This window comes from Rhinoraja longicauda, chromosome 6, assembly GCF_053455715.1.
Source record: "Rhinoraja longicauda isolate Sanriku21f chromosome 6, sRhiLon1.1, whole genome shotgun sequence".
Lineage (NCBI taxonomy): Eukaryota > Metazoa > Chordata > Chondrichthyes > Rajiformes > Arhynchobatidae > Rhinoraja > Rhinoraja longicauda.
Genome location: NC_135958.1, coordinates 21,427,457 through 21,451,644, shown reverse-complemented (window position 1 = coordinate 21,451,644; position 24,188 = coordinate 21,427,457). Strand labels below are relative to the sequence as shown.

At 46.0% G+C, this 24,188-nt stretch overlaps 2 protein-coding genes across 5 annotated transcripts in view; one reads left to right on the top strand and one right to left on the bottom strand.

Annotated features, from left to right (window-relative positions):
* The window catches only part of pepd (peptidase D), a 68,359-nt gene extending 61,513 nt beyond the window's left edge, over nucleotides 1–6,846 (top strand). The window contains exons 12-14 of one of the 2 annotated variants that reach the window (XM_078400673.1): nucleotides 1,469–1,653; nucleotides 2,883–3,074; nucleotides 5,124–6,846. In XM_078400673.1, coding sequence (XP_078256799.1) covers nucleotides 1,469–1,653; nucleotides 2,883–3,074; nucleotides 5,124–5,273 — 527 coding nt within the window. In that variant the 3' untranslated portion in view covers nucleotides 5,274–6,846. The remainder of the gene's footprint in view (nucleotides 1–1,468; nucleotides 1,654–2,882; nucleotides 3,075–5,123) is intronic. The other variant, XM_078400672.1, reaches the window with a different exon arrangement.
* LOC144594319 (CCAAT/enhancer-binding protein gamma-like) overlaps nucleotides 6,536–24,188 on the bottom strand; it is a 31,535-nt gene continuing 13,882 nt past the window's right edge. For 2 of the 3 annotated variants that reach the window (XM_078400675.1, XM_078400677.1), the window contains exon 2: nucleotides 6,536–11,752. In XM_078400675.1, the coding sequence (XP_078256801.1) occupies nucleotides 11,186–11,659 (474 nt within the window). In that variant the 5' untranslated portion in view covers nucleotides 11,660–11,752 and the 3' untranslated portion in view covers nucleotides 6,536–11,185. Of the gene's footprint in view, nucleotides 11,753–12,439; nucleotides 12,569–24,188 lie in introns of those variants that run through there. The other variant, XM_078400676.1, reaches the window with a different exon arrangement.

The following is a 24,188-nucleotide window of genomic DNA, read 5'->3' as shown; positions in this document are numbered from 1 at the left end:
GTTGTTAATAGTACCTGCCTCAAATACCTCCTGGCAGCTCATTCCATATACGCACCACCTTCTGTGTGAAAAAAATTGCCCCTTCCCTCCCCCCCTCCCTCAGGTTCCTATTAAATCTTTCTCTTCACAACTAAATCTATGCCTTCTAGTTCTTGATTCCTCTAACTGGGAGGAAAAACTGTGACCACTCAAGATTTTACATGCCTCTGTAAGGTCACCTCTCAGCCTCCTTTGCTCCAGGGAAAGAAGCCATCAGAACTAGAGGCTTCCAGCCCACAATTATTCTCTTCCCAGAATTTCCTAGCTTCCATGACCTTCTCCACAGACAGGAAGTATTCAGTTAAGACTGCACCCTTTTCCAGTGGCTCCACACATTAGCTTTTAGAGATACAGACCCTTTGGCCCACCGAGTCCACGCCGACTAGCACTATCCTACACACTGGGGACAATTTACAATTTACAGAAGCCAATTAACCTATAATTCTGTACATTTTTGGAGTGTGGAAGGAATCCAGAGCACCCGGAGAAACCCCACGTAGTCACTGGGAGAACTTGCAAACTCCGTACAGACAGCATCTGTAGTTAGGATCGAACCTGACGTTGTAACTTACCACTGTCATTGTTCATACAGATGCCCACACTAATCTTAATGGACATGCACTCTCCCTAATTACTTTTATGCTCTTAAAAGGCTTATAGAATCTCTTGTCTTACCTGCTAAGGATATCTCATATTCCCGTTTTACCCTCTGATTTCCTACGTAAGTGTTCCCCTGCATTCCTGATACTCAAGGGAATCGCTTGATACCAATTGCATGTTCTTAATGTGCCCCCATTTTCCTGACAGAGTCTCAATATATCTCGTCACCCTGGGTTCCCTCACCCCGCCAGCCTTGCCTTCACCTGCCTGGTGCAGTCACGCTGTGTCTCTTGAGCCCTGCCTCCAGCGGCAGGCTGAGTCGGAATGGACCTCCCGGTGTACCGACTCACAGACCTGGCCTGGCTCCCGGTTGCCTCTGCTGCCACGATTGTTGGTGGCAGCTGCCGAATGTTGGCCAGGAGCCATGACTGTCGCTGATCCCCTGATCTGTGCTGGTGATGGACCTGACTTGGTGAACTCCTCCTCACCAAGTTCATTTCCTAAACCTCATGCATTATGCTTGAACTGATGAGGCTAGGACAAACACCACGAATGGTTGGGTCTGAGGGAACATCAAGGTATGGAGGGACCTCGGAGTACGAGCAGAAAAGTTCAGTATATATAAGCAGATTCACCAGAATGTTCCCTGGGATGAGGTGTTTTGGTTGTGAGGAGACTAAAGTCTGGGTCTGTCTGACTGCCCAGTGCTAGGACAGGGCTGGCCTGGCTGGGCGGTGTGGTATCTGTGCTGTAACTGTACCCTGTGCTGAGACAGGGGTGGCCAGGTGGTTTGGTGTGTGCTGTGACTCTGTGTCCTGCTCTGTGACAGGGGTGGCATGGCCAGACATGCATCGGTTGGCTGAGCGAGTGCAGCTGGAGGAGCTGGTGAGGATCGGCATTCTGCAGGGCAGCGTGGATGAGATGATGAAGGTTCATCTGGGAGCAGTGTTCATGCCTCACGGACTGGGCCATCTCCTGGGCTGTGACGTGCACGATGTTGGCGGCTACCCAGAGGTCAGCACTTAGCACTTCCTGCTGTACTGTGTTAACCCCGTCAGAGCCGCTGTGCAGGAGAAGTGGGCCCTGCACACTCTGACCTTCCCTCTGGAGCTTTCTGCTGCGGCCCGTGGTTTCTGTGTGCACCGGGGGCCAAGAGCTGGCCAGCCTGCATTTGCATCACAACCCATCGGGTACTGCCCCAGGGAGATGTTGGATGCTGAACCAGGAGACAGCTGGCGATCTGGGACAGGGCTCAGCAGCCTGGGTGGGAGCAGAGACTTGGGCCCTCCTGAAGGACCAAGGGCCTCTGATCAGGATGTTCCAACATCACTCCCAGCCCTTGGTTCCCACAGTTCCATCCACCTTCGTGACAGATCTCCCATGGCCCTCTGCAGTAAAGAACTGCAGAGGATTCTCCACCTCACAGGAATGAACTTCTCAGTCCAGTCCCAAGCATCCTCCCCGATTCAAACACTGTGCTTCCTGCTTCGAAGCCCCTTAGCCAGAATAATCATTTTCCTTGCATCTGGCATGTTGACGTAAGAATTTTGCAAATTCCTGACATTGATTTCTTCTAAGCTCATTCCCAGCCTCCTCAATCTGATTCAGCAAACCCACCATCCCTGGAGTCTCCCCTGCACTCCTGCTGTGGCCAGTCCATGCTTTGGTCAGTGGAGTGGACGTGTGTAGAACGCGCCAGGTCTGGTGTCCTCAATGCCCTGGACAACTGCAATATACTTTTATCTCAGGGTTTGAATATGAAGCCGTAAAGGCCAACGTACAATTGGGCACTTAGTCCTCACAACCCTTCTCCCCACCCTGTTCTTGCTCTCCCTCCTCATGTGACTCCCCATTCTCCCTCATGATCCCTGTGAAGTAGTACTTGCTGTCTCAGCAACCCATGGTCAGTGAGGGGTTGCAGTTCATGTCTGACACTGTTTTAGCTGGATAGTTGCCACATTAAATCCAAGACCTTTGTGAACTGTAAATTATCTCAATGCAAGATCTGGGGATCAGGCCCTCGTCTGTAGCACACACCCCCCCCCCCCCCCCCCCCCCAAATCTCCCCCTGTGCCTTTTCTTTGACCATTTTGTGGTTCTGTCTTCTGGCCAACTTCAGCTGGAGTTCCCATCAGCTGTGGGCTGGAGCCCTGCCTGCGGGAGGGGGCGGAGCCCCCCAGATCCCTGGGGTTGGGAAGGTGCCGGATCTGCCCCCTTGGGTCCTCATGGGTCTTGTGTTACAGGGTGTGGAGCGAATCGATGAGCCTGGGCTCCGCAGCCTCCGGACCGCGCGCCACCTGCTGGCAGGCATGGTACTGACCATTGAGCCGGGTATCTACTTCATCGACCATGTGTTGGACCAAGCTCTGTGCGACCCGGCCCAGGCCTGCTTCTTCAAGGTTGACGTCCTGACCCGCTTCCGTGGCTTCGGAGGGGTGAGTACTGTCTAGTGGGTGCTCCCTGGCGCAGAGAACGAGGCCACTCGGCCCTTCATCCTTGTAATGGCAACACCTTACCAACTGGAAGGGTCACCTGGTGGTTCAGGCCAAAGGAAATCAATTGTCATTTTTGGCCAGGATGGAGCATTATTCTGTCTCACCCCTGAGCTGGCAACTGGGACTGTGCGATAGGACAGTCCACGGAGATTCCATAGTTTGTCAATGATGTTTCTACCCTGGGAGTGTGTGAAGATAGAGCTTAAGAGAGTTCTCCTCTGTATCTAACCTGCTTTTTTCCACCTCTTTGCTGTCTTCAAGTTTTTAAAATTCTTTTTCCTGGGAGTGTTTGATGATGGGACAAGGTAGAGAGAGCTTGACTGTGCCTAATCTGTGCTATTACTACCCTGGGAGTGTGCGACAGGACAGAATGCAAGGAGCTTTACTCCCTTGTACCTGACCAGTGCACACTTTGCCCACAGTATGACAACATTAGCCATTTTATAAATAGCTTACCTCTGCTTAAAACTCGTGGATGCAGGTGTGTCTCAAGGCCGAGTTAAATTTGTTGCAGTCAGTGGGGTAAGGTGCGCTGGGGCTATTTTTGCTTAGACTGCCTTACGAGGTCAGTGTAAAACTCATGCCGTGGGAGCAACCTCCAGTTTACTGCCTGTTGGATTTACATCTGATCAGATGGGACATTTATTGGGGCTTTGTGAATGGCTAGAGATGGGCTGACATGATACCACGGGATAGAAAATCAGTGTCAGGGCTTTTTTTTCCGATAATGTTGAGAGTTGAGCTGCACAGTGAATCCCAGGGAGCAGTGTGGCAGCAAGTGGTGCCAGTTCCTGACAGGAACAGAGACTTAACCCCTTGTTGTCCCATGGCCTGGGACCAGATCGGAGGTGCACGGTGACCTGACAGGCCAGCTGAGGGAGGGCTGATTGGGAGATGGGTGGAGATAGTGAGAAAAGCTAGAGGTGAAAATGAGACAAAATTGTGACAGATAAGCGGAGGAGTGAAATGTAAAGTTCGTGGGAGGGAAAAAGGAGTATAAAGGGGAAATGGGGGACTTGGAGATGGAAGATGAGCTTATGGAGGAGGGGGAAGGAGGTGGCTGGAGTGGTGGGAGAAAATGGGTGTGCATCAGGGTGGGGCGAGAAAGAGAAGGGGATATGGGGGTACTATTTCAATTTAGAGAATTCATTGGTCATATGGTTGTTGCGCGACCCAAGCTGAATACGAGGTGCTGTTCCAACTGTCTGATTTTTGTGATCTCTCTCTCCCTCCCCCCCCCCACCGATTTTGACGGCACCTTTGGGCCAGGTCCTTCCAATAGATTGTGTAGGGAATAGAAAGCTGGAAAAGGGTCCTGACCCGAAACATTGCCTGTTCATTCCCTCTGCAGTTGCTGCCTGACCTGCTGAGTTCCTCCAGCACTTTGCATTTTACTCAAACTTCCAGCACCTGTGCCTGTCTTCATTCCCCAGGGTTAGGTCCAGTATCGCCACTCCTCTAAGGAGACCGTCAATTACCAGTTCACAAGGCTCCCCATGGTGTACTGTAATGCTCCCACCCAAACTGCTTGATGCGCTGAATATTTACAGCACTTCTCCATTTTATTTCGGTTTTCCAGCATCTGCATTTTTTTTGTTGGTTGATCCCGACTGAGGTCAGGAGATTGGGTGGGGACAGGAAATGGGGAGGAAATACCAGGCAAAGTGTCGCCTCTTAATGAGGCCTTGAGGGGACTGCAGGGTGGGGGTGAATGGGGAAGGTGATGTGGAAGGGGTGCGCACACTAGTATCACCACTGATGAGGCCAGTGGTGTCAGAGCAGGGGCTGGTTGGAACAATGAGTTGCTGAGGAAGGGGGGATGATGAGAGAGAGGGTGGGCTGCGCTGCGCGAGGGGGTGATGAGGAGGGAGCGTGGTGCTGCGAGATGGGGTGGGGCCGAGGGACGGTGAGGAAGGTGCATCGTGCTGCAGGAGGGGCTGTGTGTCACTGTTGCTGACCTTGCCTGTCTTTCCCACCCCCCCTCCCCAGGTACGCATTGAGGATGACATTGTGGTCACCCCCACTGGGATGGAGCTGCTGACGTGCGTCCCCCGCACCGTGGAGGAGATCGAGGCCTTCATGGCCCAAGGCACCAGCAACAGCAAGCAGTTTGGCCAGCAGCCCAGTCAGACCGCCTGAAGGCCTGGACCCTTGTCTCCACCTGGGCTGGCCCCGGCTGCATTGCTTTCAATTCAATCCAAGTCTACAATCAAGCTTTGTGCTCACAAATTTCTCACCAATCAGAGCTACAGGAGAGGCACAGGTCCTGCCGCTGCCAACACCACACACGCCGTCCCTTCACCACACACGCCGTCCCTTCACCACACACGCAGTCCCATCACCACACACGCAGTCCCATCACCACACACGCAGTCCCATCACCACACACGCAGTCCCATCACCACACACGCAGTCCCATCACCACACACGCAGTCCCATCACCACACACGCAGTCCCATCACCACACAGGCAGTCCCATCACTGCCGGTACCACACACGCAGTCCCATCACCACAGGCAGTCCCATCACCACACACGCAGTCCCATCACTGCCGGTACCACACACGCAGTCCCACCACCGCTCCTTGGGGTGAGGGTGAGAGGTTGCAGGGTATGGGGATGTGTTGCTCACCTGTTCCTTTGTCTCACTGCCAGGGGCGAGGTGCACACCTGTCCCTCAACTGTTCCCGGAGGGAGGGGGGGTGGATTTTTTCTGGAGCCGTGGACGTTTGATCCTGGGACATGCAGGGATTGTGAACGCGGCCCTTGCCTCAGTCTGCTGAAACTAACTGATGCCAATTAACTGAGTCTGCTCTTGCCTTTTATAACTTTCCAAATTAAAGAAGCCATGATTGCTACATGTTGATGTGTTTGGGGCGTCATATCTAGAGGGCTTGGGTTTAAGCTGAGAGGAGAAAGATTTATTCGGAAGCAAAGTTTTCACACAGAGCGGTGGGTACATGGAATGAGCTGCCAGAGGAGGTAGGTACAATAATAGCATTTAAAAGACAAATACATGGATAGGAAAGGTTTAGAGGGATATGGGCCGGGCCAGGTAAGTGGAACCATCTTTGATAAGCAACTCAGTTGGCATGGGCGGGTTGGGCCGGAGGGCCTGTTTACGTGCTCTATGGCTCTATACCCCTACCTTGGGGGAAAACAAGATAATGACCATCTCTTAACTCTGCCTTTTACAATTTAAAGTACTTCCATCGGGTCACCCCTCAGTATCTCTTATTCCAATCCAGGCAACATCCTGGTGAATCTGATGCTATTTACAGTTACTACAATGCAGCCACCTCTAAATGCCCATATTGGGTGTACCTCCCACTGGAGGCAGCCTGCTAAAGAAGCACCGAGCAATGCCCAATGCAAACAATATCACAAGTAGAAATACACTTGTGAAAATTAGTATTTTAATGTCCATTCTTAAAACCAAACACTGCATCACTCACCTTGGCCAGCAATAAAGTAGGTTTAAATTTCCAATGTACAGTATCCTGAGCATTGTATTTTGCCATTGAAAAGCATACATTAAAACTTAATTCTTATGATTCACTTACACAAAAATATTTAGATTTTTACACAAGGTTTAAAACCTACTTTTACAAAAGGAAGATTCTAACTTTTAGACAGGAAACAAAAGTCTGACTTTTAATTTCAATGGTTTAATGCAGTGATTAGTTTTGTGTTGTGCTGTCATGAACAGTGGCCCTGAGGGAGAGGGCAACCTGGAGCAGTCCAGGGTCAGGAAGCAGCTCTCGGGTTGGGCTGGCACATAGGCTACACAAAGAGGGTGGTAGGAACATGGAATGAGTTGCCAGAGGAAGTAGTTGGATAGGTATAAAAATAGTACTTGAAAGACATTTGGCAGGTACATGGATAGGAAACGTTTAGAGAAATATGGGCCAACATGGGGAAAATGGAACTAGCTTAGATGGGGCACCTTGGTCACCATGGATGAGTCGGGGGCCTACTTTCTGCTGTATGGTTCTTACTGCAATTGGAGGAAATCTTGTTTTAAAGGAAGTCAAGAGAGTCTGACACTGCACGTACTTCTACCTGCCTCTGTACCCTCAGCAAATGGTGATAGACACAGAGCGCTCCTTAACTGCCTGTCTCTACCCTGAAGCGTGTGGGCAGAAAACCTGCAGCAAGACATACAACTGCTATCACATGGGATCAACAGGAGTTGCAATGGATCAGAGTCATGGGTGGATATTTAAACCGTAGTGACACAAAAGGAAGCCAGTGTTCAGGAGAAGTCATATTTTGATTTCTGTGAACGGAGTTTGAACAAGAGTGATGTTGGGCTGTGTCCTCTGTGTTAAAGTCTAAAGAGTTTGGTAGAGTGAAGGTTGAATGAAGTTTTTAAATCTGAGGTCCCACAGTTTCAAAGTGACTCTTGTGTATCTGGGACCATGAGGCTGGTCTGTTTTGTGGAAGTGGGGATTTATTTGGCCTCTAACTGTGGTTGGGACTTAAATCTCAGGTATTCCCTCAGTCTTACAGTCTCAAACAAATTTGTTCCTTAAACCTGCTTTTGTCATTTCAGGGATTAGCTCAGCTGACAACAACTTATCCCAACACAGGAGACTAGAAAAAGTAGAAACCTATTCAACAAATCTCTTCACACAATAACATCTGAGAAACACCTGTTCTGTCTAAGATTAAAGGGAAAACAATTTCACATTACAACATTATTTAATATTTCACTTGCATGTTAGAAAATTTCTCTTTACATTAAGTGTTCATTTATAAAAGTGGACTTAAAAAAGTACAAGATGGTAGTTTCACTGACAAATTCAATCAATTTTTCATTAAATCTAACCTTGAGGAACAATGTAAATCCACCCATTATTTTGACCATTTGAGCTTCTGAAGTTCTTTGTTTCTATTAATACACCAACTACATTGGATTCTGAACAATCCAGTAAAATAACTGCAGGATTACATGATCAAACTGGACATAATCATTTCTGGTACTCAAGGCCCTTGATTTAATTCTCCTCTCCCATTCTGTGCCATGGGCAGAGGAAATGAGGTACAATCATCAAAGCTTCTGTGCCCTTCAAAACTCACCACTCATCCCAACCAGCAAATTCAGCTGGAACCAGGAATCTTCTGACTTTAATGGCCGAGCATCTAAATAACTACAAAAGGGTCAAAATACCAGAACCCTTTACGTTATCCACTGGTTACACTTGAGTCAGTGCTATCAATGGGCTTAAGTGCATTCAGACCAATCCTGCTCCCTCTGGGCTGTGATACACCACTCAAGCTGAGAAAACATCTCTCATTCGCATCCACAAGGTTGTCTCCAGCTGTCTGAAAGCCAACATTGATTCTCCCTGCTGTTGCACAGCTTCCCACACAAGCCAGATTTAGATGTGCAAATCTTGCAGTGTACACCCCTCCTCCTCTATTCGCTCATCTCCCATTCCAGTCCCCTATTTCCATTCTTTCTCCATCTTGACCCGTTCTTCCATATCCCTCCCTCCAGCTTTACATTTCACTCCTAATCTTCTCTCCTTATCTGACATGCTTTTGCTTCCTTTTCTCCTTGAGTCATTGTCACTAACTCCTCCAATCATCCCCCTTTCCCCTCCCCTGTATCCACCTATCACTAGCCAGGCATTGAACCATCCCATCACTCTTTTCCAGCTTTCTCTCACTTATTCCATTGAAAGCTGACAAAGTGCCAGGGGTCCCAGTGGAGCAAGTGGGTGCAGGTCACCGCCCTCAGGGCCGGCCAAAGCCAAATGCGACAAGATGTTCTAGTGGCCAGAGATCTCAGGGTGAAGGAAGAACCGAAGGAAATTCACATTAGGCAGGAAATGGTGTTGGGTAGACTGATGGGACTGAAGGCTGATAAATCCCTAGGGCCTGATGGTCTGCATCCCAGGGTTCTTAAGGAGGTGGCGCTAGAAATCGTGGACGCATTGGTGATCATTTTCCAATGTTCTATAGATTCAGGATCAGTTCCTGTGGATTGGAGGGTAGCTAATGTTATCCCACTTTTTAAGAAAGGAGGGAGAAAACGGGAAATTATAGACCAGTTAGTCTGACATCAGTGGTGGCGAATATGCTGGAGCCAATTATAAAAGACGAAATTGCGGAGCATTTGGATAGCAGTAACAGGATCGTTCCGAGTCAGCATGGATTTACGAAGGAGAAATCATGCTTGACTAATCTTCTGGAATTTTTTGAGGATGTAACTAGGAAAATTGACAGGGGAGAGCCGGTGGATGTAGTGTACCTTCACTTTCAGAAAGCCTTCGACAAGGTCCCACATAGGAGATTAGTGGGCCAAATTAGAGCACATGGTATTGGGGGTAGGGTACTGACATGGATAGAAAATTGGTTGGCGGACAGAAAGCAAAGAGTGGGGATAAATGGGTCCCTGTCAGAATGGCAGGCAGTGACTAGTGGGGTACCGCAGCTATTTACAATACACATTAATGACTTGGATGAAGGGATTAAAAGTAACATTAGCAAATTTGCAGATGATACAAAGCTGTGTGGCAGTGTGAACTGTGAGGAAGATGCTATGAGGTTGCAGGGTGACTTGGACATGTAGTTTAAAGTGGATAAGTGTGAGGTTATCCACTTTGGTGGTAAGAATAGGAAGGCAGATTATTAAGAATAAGGGGTAGGCCATTTAGAACGGAGATGAGGAAAAAGGTTTTGTAAATCTGTGGAATTCTCTGCCTCAGAAGGCAGTGGAGGCTAATTCTTTGAATGCATTCAAGAGAGAGCTCTTAGGGATAGCGGAGTCAGGGGGTATGGGGAGAAGGCAGGAACGGGGTACTGATTGAGAATGATCAGCCATGATCACATTGAATGGTGGTGCTGGCTCGAAGGGCCGAATGGCCTACTGCTGCACCTTTTGTCTATTGTCTAAGATCTTCATCAATAGGGCTTTCTACTGGTGACAACACGCACTGAAGGCTGGCAATCAGGTCCCAGCAGCTGTCACGCTGCTCCGTGTGCCGTTGATAAATGCACATCCGGACCCCACATCCTGGCCCTGGTGGGTCTCACATGATTTGCCCGGGACGATGGCTCGCGGGGCACTGACCAAAGGATGCCAGCAATTCAGGGGAATCAACAGATCGAGGCAGCCACACGGGCAGATGGTACAGGAGGCTGGTGCTACAAGGTGCGAGGCTTCTGCACAGCTTCAACTAAGTATTAAATAGTTGCCGGGTGAAGGGTTTTGTAATTAGTCCAGCTGTTAATTTCTAGATTTAAAATTCAAAAATCCGAACTCTCCGCGAGAGACCTGAGCAATGAACTTGCTGATTACCAATCTCCAGAGAGCTCTACCCCTGCATGAGCCCCACCACCACCTCCAGACCACTGGGCCATTCCCTTCTCTCAGCCTGTGAAGTAAACACCACCAGTCCTGGCAATCTGAAGTATAATGTAGAGACAATGGGAGCTGACAGCAATAACAATATCGGCAAGATTCTTCCTCAAGCCCCAAACACCCACAGGAACACAGAGTGAGAGACGGTATCTCTACAATTCCCCTCCCTTAACTCCACCATGACCCAGAGCTGACAGAAACACACGAGTTGGACTCCTCCGGCAGCAGCCGAGACCCTCCCACCCTTGGGCTGATTGAACTGGTGACAATGTGCAATATGTCTGTACTGTCATGAGCAAAGCTTGTGAAATGGGGCTGAATACCCAGTGTCAGGCCTCCTGCAGCTCAATTTTCCATCCGGTAAAATGAATGGGTGAAACTGGAGGCGTGCTATCTTGGGAATGGACACCCCTGATACATTCCCTTTAGGATAACAGAGAATCAAGGCAGACTGAGGTGGAGGGGAAGGACATTTGGCCGCTGCGAGAGTGACGAGTGCTATCTGTCAGTGTTGAGCATGCTGTCAGTTTGGGTACAGTCTGTTCAGTTGCTTCGGGGCCCCGAGATGCTTCCATACAAGACCTCTTGAAGCTCATCAGCAGCAGGATCATGTGCAATAAAACCCTCAGAGTTCAAGGTAAAAGCCCCTCTCCGTAACACTTCTCCGGCTCTGACATTGCTCATTGTCCCCCATTGCTCACCTCCTGCCCAGAGCTTTCAGTGAACGAGGGGTGCCCGTTATCAGGGAAACTATGCGCGTGCTCAAGGAACAAGTCCTTCAGGACGCTCAGCTCCTTGGTGAGCAGTTTGATCTTTGCTTCCAGCCTTTCATTCTCCTCCTTCAGCTCGTCCACTCTCTGCTGCGTGTCGTGTGCCTTCTGCTTGCTCTTTAACCTGCTCTTTCTGACTGCCAGGTTGTTGCGGGCTCTCCGCTGCCGGTACTCGTCACTCTCCTTGTTGTGACCCACATTCTTCTTGCTCTGTTTGCTGGGCGCCATGGCCTTGCCACCCCCCGTGGGAGTGAGTTGGTTGACCGGTGGCACTTGATGGGCACTGATGCCTCTGGCACCGGCGTTCTGGAGCGATGCTCCGCTCACTCCATTTTGACCAGCGCTCTCTTGAAGATAAGTGGAAATGACAGACTGCGTGCTCATTTGTCTCAATGACCCCCTGATGGACTGGCTCCTCTTCTCAGCGGTCCTTCCAAGATTGGGAGCAACGTGTCCCGATCTATAGATCCTCACAACCTGCAAAGACACGGCAATAAATCACCATAGCTGGCAGAAGTTGGCCAACCCAATATGTCGTACAAGAACCAGCAACAATCATCTTTTACCTCGGTGCCTACTCCATTTCCCTCAATTCTATTAATATCTAACAACCATCCCTCAGCAATCAAGCCCCACTTCCCTCTTGTACAGAGAATTTCAAACATTCACCATCCTCAAGGTGAAGACATTTCTTCTGACCCATTCCTTGCCCATTAGCCGGTTTACGTTGCGCACTCCATCTTTCTCATAACACCACGAAGCTTTGTTTCATCAGCACACACTAATAAGTGGGGTCACCGGTACTGTATCCAAGTCAATGATACTGGCAGTGAACAGCTAATCACTGCACTATTCTGTTATAGCTTCAAAGATTCAAAGACATGATCTGTTGCTTATTCCTGCTCTCCATTTTCCATCCATTCCTAATCCTCAATGCAGGCCAGTATATTACTCCTCTCTCAAGTAGAAAAACTTGGTATCATAATTTCAAATGGCTCCTTATCAACCTTATAAAAGTTCAATACACCCATTGGTTCATCCTTATTCATTCTGATAATTGCAACCTCAAAAGAGTCAATACCCAATGTGAACTGTTTTTTAAAATTAATCCATAAATCTATAAATGCTCATCAAATCTATTTCTATTTACAAACTGACAGTTACCACTTGTCTCCATGTTCTCCAGAGATGCTGCCTGGCACGCTGAGTTGCTCCAGCACTGTGTCTTTTTTTTGTAAATCAGCATCTGCAGTTTCTTATGTCTATCACTTCCTTCATAGTGGATTCCAGAATTATCCTTCCGATAATGTCAGTCTAGCTGGTCCATATCTCCCAGTCCTTTCTTAAATTGTGGGGTTAAAGCAATTGTTTTCCAGTCTCTGAACTGATGCAGAAGTTCCACAAATTCTGCAAGATGATAAACAGTGCATCCATTATTCCCAGAAACACACCTACGTAAACCCAGGCATGTAGGTCATCAGGTTCCAGACATTTATTGGCTTCTCGTCCTATTCATTTCACCAGATTTTTCTGCTTTACTAATACTATTTCAGCTTCACGTTCACACTGAACCTCTCGTTCCCTCTATTTCCAGGAGATATTTCGCTCTGCCATTTTCTATTCTCCAGTGTAGATTTGCACTAATTTTTACTGTTTTTGCTTTTTTATATATTTATATTATACATTTTAATTTCCTGTGATTCTTGTTCAATTTCACTTGTACTCTTTCCCTTTCCTCATCAATGTCTCGACCTTCTGCTAAACTCTCAAACTTTCCCAATCCTTGTGCTTGCTGTTCCATTTGGCAACACCGGAAGATTCTTCCTCTCCCCTAATATCACCTTTACCTTAGACAGATAGGAAAGGCTGGAATAACTCAGCGGGTCAGGCAGCATATCTGGAGAAAAGGAATAGGTGACATTTCTCCAGAGATACTGCCTGATCCACTGAGTTACTCCAGCCTTTTGTGTCTGTCTTTGGTTTAAATGAGCATCTGCAGTTCCTCCCTACATCACTTTTACCTTCTCTTGTCAAGTTTCTGTGACTTGAGGGGATTTATATGTATTGTGACCAAATATTAATTCTTTAGATTGAGTCATATTTTCCATCACGTAGGCATCTCCAGGAAGCGTTGGGACATTTCATTCAGTTAACAATGATGTCTGAATATATTGTAGGTAGTGCGCTAGAGACTGCTGGGAAGGGCTGGGGAAAAGACAGAGCATGATGCTGGCTCAGCAGGATTAGCCACAGATCAATCTTGCACATGGTGAAGAGAATGGAACAATTACAAGGCAGGGGATCTCAGCTCATTTCATCACCAGTTCCCAACAATTCCCAGAAGCAAACCATTACAACTCAGCAGGACCCATTGTGTCAGGAACTCAGCCTGTTTACTCCAGGCACGAGGGCAAAACAGCATAAACAGAATTAGGCTGCTAATGATCTGGGTGTGCACATATAGTTAACATTTAATGAAGCAATAATCATTTAGGTTTGAAAGCATTTATCAACTTAGATATTTATTTGACATAAAATGGGCATCAATAAGCATGTACGAGGTGAGGCAACTATCAAAATAGTGTGACTCTACCAAAGCAGAGACCAAGGTTCCCAAGCCAACTACTGCACGGAAAATGGCCCTTCAGCCTACCTTGTCTATGCTGCCCAAGTGGGATACTAATCCCACTAGCCAGCATTTGGCGCATAGTCCTCTGAAGCCTTCCTTTCCACAGATCTGTCCAAATATATTTTGAAAGTTATAATTGTTACTACAGCTTCCTCTGTCAGCTCATTCCAGATATGGACTACCCTTTGAGTGAAAAGATTGCTCCATAGGTCCCTCTTAAATCTCTTCCAAGTCACCTTTAGCCTGTGCCCTTTGGTTTTAGAATCCATTACCCTGGGGAAAAGAATGGGAGCGTTCACTTTATCCATACCCCTCATGATCTTGGCGCCTCAATAAGGTCACTCCTCAGCCTCCTACTCTCCAAAGAAAAAAATCCTCTTCCTACTCAACCTCTCCCTAGAGCTCAAGCCTGCAAGACTAGGTAACATCCTGGTGAATCGCATCTGTACCCTTTCCAGTTTAATAGCATTCAATCTATAGCTGTCCATCAACTTCCCTTTTGATTTATTTGTGCCAATCACCTACAACAGGGCAATTTATAGTGACCAATTAACCAATCAACTCATTATCAGGATGAGTAGGCAACTAGAACACCTCAGGTCAAAGGGAGAACATACAAACACCACAAAGACAGCATTGGAGATCAGGATTGAACTTGGGTTGCTGGAGCTGAGAGACAACAGTGCCAACTATATTGCAACCTCTGTGTTTACAGCAGCCTTCACAAATCACTGCCAACAAATCTAGGATACACGATAAACATTTGCTCTTGCAAAATTTGTGAAAAAAGTAACAATTTACATTTCTTAACGCATGTGCAGTTGATAATGCTCTGCGTTAGGGAAAACCGTAATGTGGACTTTCTACAACCTCAACCTCCTTTTACCCTCCCTGTGACGCTGGGGATACCTGAACTGCTGCATTCTGCAGCACAACTGTAACTGAAAGCTACCCAGCTCTGTTATATGCACCTGTCCCTGGTCAATGAAGCTTAGAAAATTAAAGCTTTTCTTAATCATAAACTTTTTTTGTAAAACTTGCAATGCAGCTCGTTGCAATTCAGAAGTTCAGTTCTCCTTAATGAACCCAGAGCATTAGCGACAGGCACTGGCAGAGAGGGTTACTGTTCAAACATGGGTGATTACCACTGGTCTGATGAAGGGATAGACAATAGGTGCAGGAGTAGCCCTTCGAGCCAGCACCACCATTCAATGTGATCATGGCTGATCATTTTCAATCAGTACCCCGTTCCTGCCTTCTCCCCATACCCCCTGACTCTGCTATCCTTAAGAGCTCTATCTAGTTCTCTCTTGAATGCATTCAGAGACTTGGCCTCCACTGCCTTCTGAGGCAGTGAATTCCACAGATTTACAACACTCTGACTGTGAATTCCACAGATTTACAACACTGACTGAAAAGGTTTTCCTCATCTCCGTTCTAAATGGCCTACCCCTTATTCTTAAACTGTGGCCCCTGGTTCTGGACTCCCCCAACATTGGGAACATGTTTCCTGCCTCTAACGTGTCCAACCCCTTAATAATCTTATATGTTTCGATAAGATCCCCTCTCATCCTTCCAAATTCCAGTGTATACAAGCCGAGCCGCTCCAGTCTTTCAACATACGACAGTCCCGCCATTCCGGGAATTAACCTAGTAAACCTACGCTGTATGCCCTCAATAGCAAGAATAGAGAGAGCTGACTGTGAGCACCTACACTGCCCCAGGAGCCTTGCTCTCCTCACACTGTTTCCCAATACTCAAGAATGAATAACTTCTACAAATCAAAACATATACATCCAAACCACAGACACAGCAAGATCGCAGTTTCGATAAGAGTCAGGTCTGGGCATGAAAAGGCTTCATCCTGTTGGTTGGGAATTTTCAAAAACAGCCTAACAACAATGTTGTCTCTGCAATTAGATTTGTTTCCTCATTCCCCTGTCAATGCTCTACTCCCTGCCTCCAGAGAGCAACTCTTGCCAGATCAAGGTTCTCCGCTCTCACAGGCAGGCACCTTCACTTCACCCATCCCCTCCCTCGCTCGTTCTTCCCAAGGGTTCAGGTCGACAACCCCTCTCCAACATTGCTCACCCAGGGGTTGGGAGCGGGGGAAAGTGTTTGCTGTCCCCCACCTCCACATTGCTTGCTGGGTGCTCCATCTCTGTGTGTTATTCCCCCGTTGACAAGGAGCAGTTCCATTTCCCCCGCCCATTATTCACCATCATTGAGAACCCGTCTTCACCTTCCCACTCCTGGATGGGATCTGTCTCCCTCAAAGTACAGAGCCCTGAAAGAGGGACAGTGTTACAATGACACCTCAATGCTGGTCTGACACCCCTTATCCCCAGTGCTCATCTGTTGCCTGTCCTTCAGTTCCCAAGCCACCAGCTCTGGAGTTAATGCTCAAACCTCTTCTACATGACGTTACTCAAAACTAGCCTCTGTCCACATTGTTAGTCATTTGCCCTAACAAATTCCTAATTGGTTATTTCAATGTTTCGTTGGATGATGTTCCATTGAAACTCCTTCTATCATTTCACAAGGTTAACAAGTTGTCTAGATGCAAACTGTGGTTGTCAGAGGCATTCTTCAATTCTACCTCTTCTAACTCTACCCAAGGAGATCATAAGGACGAGACTTTATAAAGTACAAAGTTCCCACTGTGTGTGCTAACTGTGTGGCAGCATCATCTGCAGAGCACCAGGCCCCATATGCATCTACCAGTGCTGGAGGAGCTCCCTGCTGTCAGCACACACATTACCGCAGCCCTATTGCTCAGTATCACTGGGGATCTGTCTCTTTGGAAAAGGAATGGAAAATGGTTAGAAAGTTGTCAGAAAAAAAAGCTCACAATCAGTGTTCGAAAAATTGTCTGACAACTGTTCTCTGGGGCTGTGCCGGCAGTACTCTTCTGTTGAAAAGGAGCCAAAGATGCTGTTTCATACCAAGACCTGCAAACCTAGTGACTGCAGAACAGATGGGAGCGTGTGCTGGGAATCTGGAGCATGTATCTCATGGACATCTTAATCTTATACTTAATCAAACTCCCAGGCATGACCCTGAGAAATCGCAGTTCTGATAACACAACATTCTTGCTTGTTAAGATCTCATTACTAGCTTGCGATTTGTAACTTAAATACTGCAGCTACAGGGAGATCTGAAACTAGGTATTCTGCCTAGTTGATTGACATCAACACTCTCCTCAGGCTTTGCACTACCTACAAGTTCCCAGCCAGAAGCATGAAGGAATCCTCTCCACTTGCCTGGCTCCATTGGTGTTTGAGGAAAAATAAGTTTTCACTGCTTCGTGATGCATGTGACAACAATAAACCAAATCCAAAAGCTCAACAGAGTCCAGGACAATGCAGCCCTCTGAATCAGTAGCTAGCCATCACCTAACATTCACTCTCTCCACCACCAGTGCACCTTGGCTGTGGTACACACAACATACAAGATACACTGCAGTCACTCGGCAAGGCTTATCAAACACCAACCCACAATTTGCATATGAATATAGGAAGTACGGTTAGTAAGTTTGCAGATGACATGAACATTGGTGGTATTGTTGATAGGATGATAATCGCAGGCTACAGGATGCAATTGAGGAGTTGCAGTTGCTGGGGCAGGCAGGAAAATGGCAGATGAAATTTAGGTGTAAGGTGTTGCACTTTGAGATGACAAATAAGGGTAGGACACAGATAAAGCATGGATAAAGCCCCAAGGATTAATTGAGGAGAAAAGGGGAGCTTGAGGTGCAAGTTCAAGGATCCCTGAAGATAGTAATTAGAAGGTGGATAAGACGGTGATGAAGACAAACATGATACGTCTCCATTATCAAAACACAGGATATGAGCAGGAAGGCTGTGGTACACTGTATAAAACGTTGCTTTGGTCACATTTGGAGCATATTTCTGATATCTATTAGAAGGACATGATTCCACTTAAAGTGTGCAGAGGAGATTCACCATGATGATGTCTATGATTGAGTGTTTCAATAATGAGGAGAACTGGGATGGGCTGGATTCGTTTTTGTTGTCGCGGGGCAAACTGAGTGGTGACATGACAGGAAGGGTCCGTAACTATGAGGTCCAGGGATAGAGTAGATAGTACAAAACTTCCCATTCCACAGATGTCCAACACCAGGGGGCATAAAGTCTCTGGAAGGGGAAAAGATCCAGATGGATCCAAGGAGGAATACTTTCACATTGGTCGTTGGAATCTGCAACACATTTCACTAGGTACTCTCACAACAGTCAAGCAGCATCTTGACCGACAAGGCATAGGAGGCTCTAGACCAAGGGTTGTTGTGGGGGATTGATGTAGATAAGTACTTGACCATTGACATGGCCTGGTGGGCCAAAGGGTCTGTTTCTCTCTGCCTGTCCTAGATGGATGTTGCAATTATGGGTGCAGGATGGTAACTAGCATTAAATGCAACGTAATCCTCATTGTGTAGGAGAGCAGGAAGCAGCATCCCATTTCCTCCTATCATATTTCTGTGAAGGTACTCAGGGACATTTTCCTATGGAAAAATCCTCAGGGGCTGTTAGTGTTATATGTAATGTGGTGACTCTGAACAGCGAGAAGCTGTGGTAATACATCACTTGTAAAGGTCAAGACCTTTATCCTCACACTGCAGTTCGAGCAACATTGATCACCAGAGCTACAATATCAAATGAACAGATGGGCAACAACAAGATAAGAGATGTCAAATGTCATGATCAAGACAGTGCCCATTTCCAACAGCTAGGTCTGCAAAGCCTCCCAATGCTTTTCTGACCATGCACATTTTTTAAATAACCTCAAGTCAGTTTGGATTATGGACTGTGGTTGACACATTGCAAATAACTTAAAAATGTATTGAAATATCTCTGCTGGGCATATTAAAGATAATTATTTGAATGCTTTGCTGCATTTTCAAAATTTTCCACTCACTCGAGTCATTTAGGCTGGCCTGAAATCGGACAATTAAGCCTTCACCAGTTATACAGCCCATCAACTCACCTCTCCTCAAGCGCAAGAGAATGCAGCTCAGAGCCTTTCGCTCTACCAGTATAGCACAAACAACTGTCCTACTCCCATTGCCTTCCAGGTACAATGTATAACAAGTGGCGACCACGCTGTTTTTTTCTATTACAAATCTCAAGTTGTGGAGTACAGAGGCAAATAAATAAATGATTGGTCTTTGTCCCAAATATTATGGAGGGCACTGTATCTATCGAAAAGCCTCTTAAACACCACTATCCACCACCACCACTGACAGCATGTTCCAGACACCCACCACTCTGTGCATAAAAAACTTTGCCTGCACATCTCCTTTAAACTTTCCCTCTCTGACCTTACATCTAGGCCCTCTATTGTTTGATATTTCCACCCTGGATAAGAGTTTCACTATCAATCCCATTATGTCATTCATAATTTTACAAAACTTCTATCAGGTCTCCCCTCAGTTTCCGATACCCCATAGAAAACAATCAAAGATTGTCCAACCTCTCCTTATACCTAATACTCTATAATCCAGGTAAGATTTTGGTAAACCTCTCTAAAACCTCCACATCCATCCTGTAATGTGGTGACAAGAACTGCACACAATATTGGTATTGGTTTATTTATTACTGCAAATTTGGCCTAATCAAAGTTCTATAAACCGCAACACAACGTCTTGCCTCTTACAATTAATGCCCCAATGATGTGGGGCATTGGACAGCAGTGATGTGGAGTGCTGCATCAGCCACTTCATAATGTCATGAGCAAACTGAATTACCCGCACACTGATCCATGAAGTAATCTACTATTTTTGGATATCTCAAAACTATTCAATACCCAGGATGTACCAATGGTACTTTTCCCTAGGGCTCAAGGTACATTCTAGATAATTCACACATGGAAGGGCATGATCTAGGTTCATTCAAATAGAATGGATAAGGGAGAGCCAGTGGATGTGGTGTATCTGGACTTTCAAAAAGCCTTTGACAAGGTCTCACACAAGAGATTAGTGTGCAAAATTACAGCACAAGGGATATGGGGAAAAAGCAGGAACGGGATACTGTTTTTAGATGGTCAGCCTTGATCACAGTGCTGGCTTGAAGGACCAAATGGCCTACTCCTACACCTATTTTTCTATGTTTCGATGTTTCTACTGAGGCTATTTTGCAGTGAAAGAGTGCAGTGCGTAAGTGCATCAAACTCCTTCAGTAATGCTTTATCAAAAGTCCAGTGAACACATTGAGTATTTTGTATCAGAATACAAAACTTCCAGTTAACTTTCTTGGGGTATTGTATACATATTGAGTATTGATTTGAATAGACCATACATTTCATCCCATATTTCTGGTTGCCAGTGTAACCATAATTCAGTCCCATATGCCCCCTTTTTTTGCTGCAAAATAATTCCAGGGGCTAGTTTCAAGGAGATGGGAGTAAGTGTATCAACAGATAACATAAAGCTAAGTGTGTTTACATTGGTTTATAAGACTAGAGAGGAACCATCCACAAAGAAATCACAGAATGACACAACATGGCCTGAGATACTTAGAGGAAAAATATTGGTCTAGAACTGTCCCAGCACTTTCAAATACTCTTCAATTAGTATCCCCTTCCCCCTCTCGGTCATTCAACCTGCTGTTTCTTCAGTATTCTGTGGGAGGGTGTAGCAGTTGTGTTGCTAGAACAGTAACACTCAGAACTGTAAATTATGAAAGGAGCTGTTAGTAGAAAAGTTAACATTCAGAGTTCTTGAGAACAAAATCTCATCATACACGTTGGAGATTTTTAATTCATTACATAAACTTGCAATTAAATGTAAACTTTAGTGATGGTGACAGAGAAACTACCCAATTATTATACATAAGAAAATCGAGCTTACTGCAGGGATAGGAAATCTGCCATCATTCAAAGAATGGCCCAATGTAACTCTAGAACCAAATCAATTCAGTCAATTCCCAACTTCCCTCCGAAATGGCTTGGTAAGCCACTTGATACATGGACAATAAATGTTATAGGGAAATGGTGCAGAGCTAAAAGATTAGCTCTGATCTCTTAGAACAGTAGAGCAGGTAAGAAGGGTTGAATAGCCGACATGTTGCTATTTTGATGCTTAATGTACCCACAACTCTGCAAATAACGAAAAAAAAACTTTCCTTCAACTATTTATCCAAATCTCGTTTGCAAGTCCCTGTTAAATCCCACCCCATCTCAGTCAGGGTATTTCAGATATCAATTTTTCCACTGCCTCTTCTTTTGCAATGATGGCAACCGTTTCAGATCTCAGCTGCTGGTTTGATGCAAGCTGAATGCAAGACCTATAATCAGGAGTGATCAGACAAGCACTCACAAGAAATCCCCCACCGTTGCAAATACGTTATGTACAAGACTTCAGAATTTGAAAACCTTTCAACGTTACCAATATCAGTCACCAAACAAACTTTCTTACTCCTTCAGTTTGTCTGACATAACTAATACACTGTGAAATGAAAAGTTTTCCACTTAAATTTACCCTATAATCTTCAGTAGTGAGGATTTACAAAAACGTTCTGCCAAAATGAAGTACAAAAGGCTTAAATTTTACACAAGTCATCTGGCCTCAAAAGTGCTGAAGAGTTGCAGAATTTGACCTGAAGGCAAATTGACACGTGGAAGTCACTGAACTTCCTCGGGAACCAAGAAACAGAATTAATATTATGATATTCAAGAAAATGACAACTCACTCATGATAGTATCTTGCAGAATAAACAATTCGGTATTCTGCAGTCTCTGCATTAATATGATGAACCATATTGTTTAGATACAGTTATACAAGAAACAGATGTAATGTTTCAGGTTGATGATCTTTCATCAAACTGGGAAAGTGTGAAAACAAACAAGCATGTTTTAAGTTTCAGGGAATGGCGAGGGTTGGAGAGAACAAAGAGATGGAGACCAAGAGAATATAGATGATGCAAACACATTGGTGATTTCTGAAAAAAGGATTATGAATGCTTGTTCATCACGGCTGATGTTGGAGGGCTGATGTTGAAAAGGGGAGGGGCAACGAGACCTGGGTGCCCTTGTACATCAGTCACTGAAAGTAAGGATGCAGGTACAGCAGGCAGCGAAGAAAGCTAATGGCATGTTGGCCTTCATTGCGAGAGGATTTGAGTTTAGGAGCAAGGAGGACCTACTGCAGTTGTACAGGGCTCTGGTGAGACCACACCTGAAGTATTGCATGCAGTTTTTGTCTCCTAATTTGAGAAAGGACATTCTTGCTATTGAGGGAGTGCAGCATAGGTTCACCAGGTTAATTCCCAGGATGGCGGGACTGACATATGATGAAAGAATGGGTCAACTGGCACGTATTCACTGGAATTTAGAAGGATGAGAGGGGATCTTATAGAAACATATACAATTCTTAAAGGATTGGACAGGCTAGATGCAGGAAAAATGTTCCCCATGTTGGGGGAGTCCAGAAGCAGGGGTCACATTTTAAGAATAAGGGGTAGGCCATTTAGGACTGAGATGAGGAAAAACTTCTTCAACCAGAAAATTGTGAATCCGTGGAATTCACTGCCACAAAGGACATTGGAGGCCAATTCACTGGATGTTTTCAAGAGAGAGTTAAACTTAGCTCTTAGGGCTAAAGGAATCAAGGGATATGGGGAAAAAGCAAGAATGGGGTACTGATTTTAGATGATCAGCCATGATCATATTGAATGGCGGTGCTGGCTTGAAGAACCAAATGGCCTGCTCCTACACCTATTTTTCTATGTTTCCTATGTTTCTATGTAAACAGGAATGAGTACAAAAATATTTTCCAGGATCTAGCATGGTCTGGAGGAGTTGAGCTACAGTGATAGTGTAATTTGAGCTGGATAGTCTAATTTTCTTCCCTGCAGCATTGGAGGCTGAGGGATGATATTCAGAGGTATATAAAGTCACGAGTGGTACAGATAAGATAACTAGCCACAGCCTTTACCCAGGCTACAAGAGTTAAAACGAGAGAGCATAGGTTTAAGGTGAGAGGGAAAAGATTTAAAAGAGACCTGGGGAGATACTTTTTTCAAATGGACGCTGGGTGGTGAGTACATGTCAATTATGACATTTAAAAGGCAGTTAGACAGGTCCATGGATAAGAAAGGCACTGTCAAGTAGGACTCAGCCGATGACACTCAGCTTTACCTCCCCCTGAAACCCAACAACCAGTCAAATTTAAACAGCCTCTTACACTGCCTTGAGGACATAAAATGTTGGATGGCACAGAACTTCCCCCCCCCCCCCCCCCCGACTCCATCAAATTGATAACAGGCAGTCTTGGAAGTCTATCCTGCCTAGTCAAACCGCATGTCAAAAACCTCGGCATGATATTTGACTCTGCATTAAAATTTGATAAGCAAGTCAACGCTGTGGTAAAAGCCAGCTTCTTCCAACTTCGAACCATAGCTAAAATCAAACCTTTCCTCCAATTCGACGACACAGAAAAAATCATTCACGCTTTCATTTCCTCCCGCCTAGACTACTGCAACTCCCTATACACTGGGATCAGCCAATCTTCCCTGTCCCGCCTGCAACTGGTCCAAAACGCCGCAGCGAGACTCCTGACGGGTACCCGTAAAAGGGACCACATCACCCCGATTCTGGCCTCTCTCCACTGGCTCCCTGTACGGTACAGAATCAACTTCAAGCTCCTCCTATTCACGTATAAAGCCCTAAATGGACACTCCCCCCCCACATCAAAAATCTTCTAACCCCCCTCTCTAACTCCAGGTCCCTCAGGTCGGCCGACTTGGGGCTACTCACTATCCCGCGGTCTAGGCTTAAGCTCAGGGGTGACCGCGCTTTTGTGGTTGCAGCTCCTAGACTGTGGAACAGCATCCCTCTCCCCATCAGAACTGCCCCCTCCATCGACTCCTTTAAGTCCAGGCTCAAAACCTATTTCTACTCCCTAGCGTTTGAGGCTCATTGAGGAGGCGCTGTGAACTGTTTGCGTGCTACTGTATGTTTCATTTTTTTTTCCATTGGAACCTAATCAGATGTACAGCACTTTGGTCAACGTGGGTTGTTTTTAAATGTGCTATACAAATAAAATTGACTTGGCTTGACTTGACTTGACTAGCTCTGTTAAGCAAGTTGGTCAGCATGGAAGAGTTGGGCCAAAGGGCTATTTCCACGCTGTACTGCTCTATACTCTAAATATTGTTTTGACAATGAAACAGAACATTATGTCAGTTCCAGGACTAAAGGGAAGAAAATCAAATAATTCAAACCTGCCAATATCAAGCTAATAAAATTTAAAACATTTTTCTAATAGAT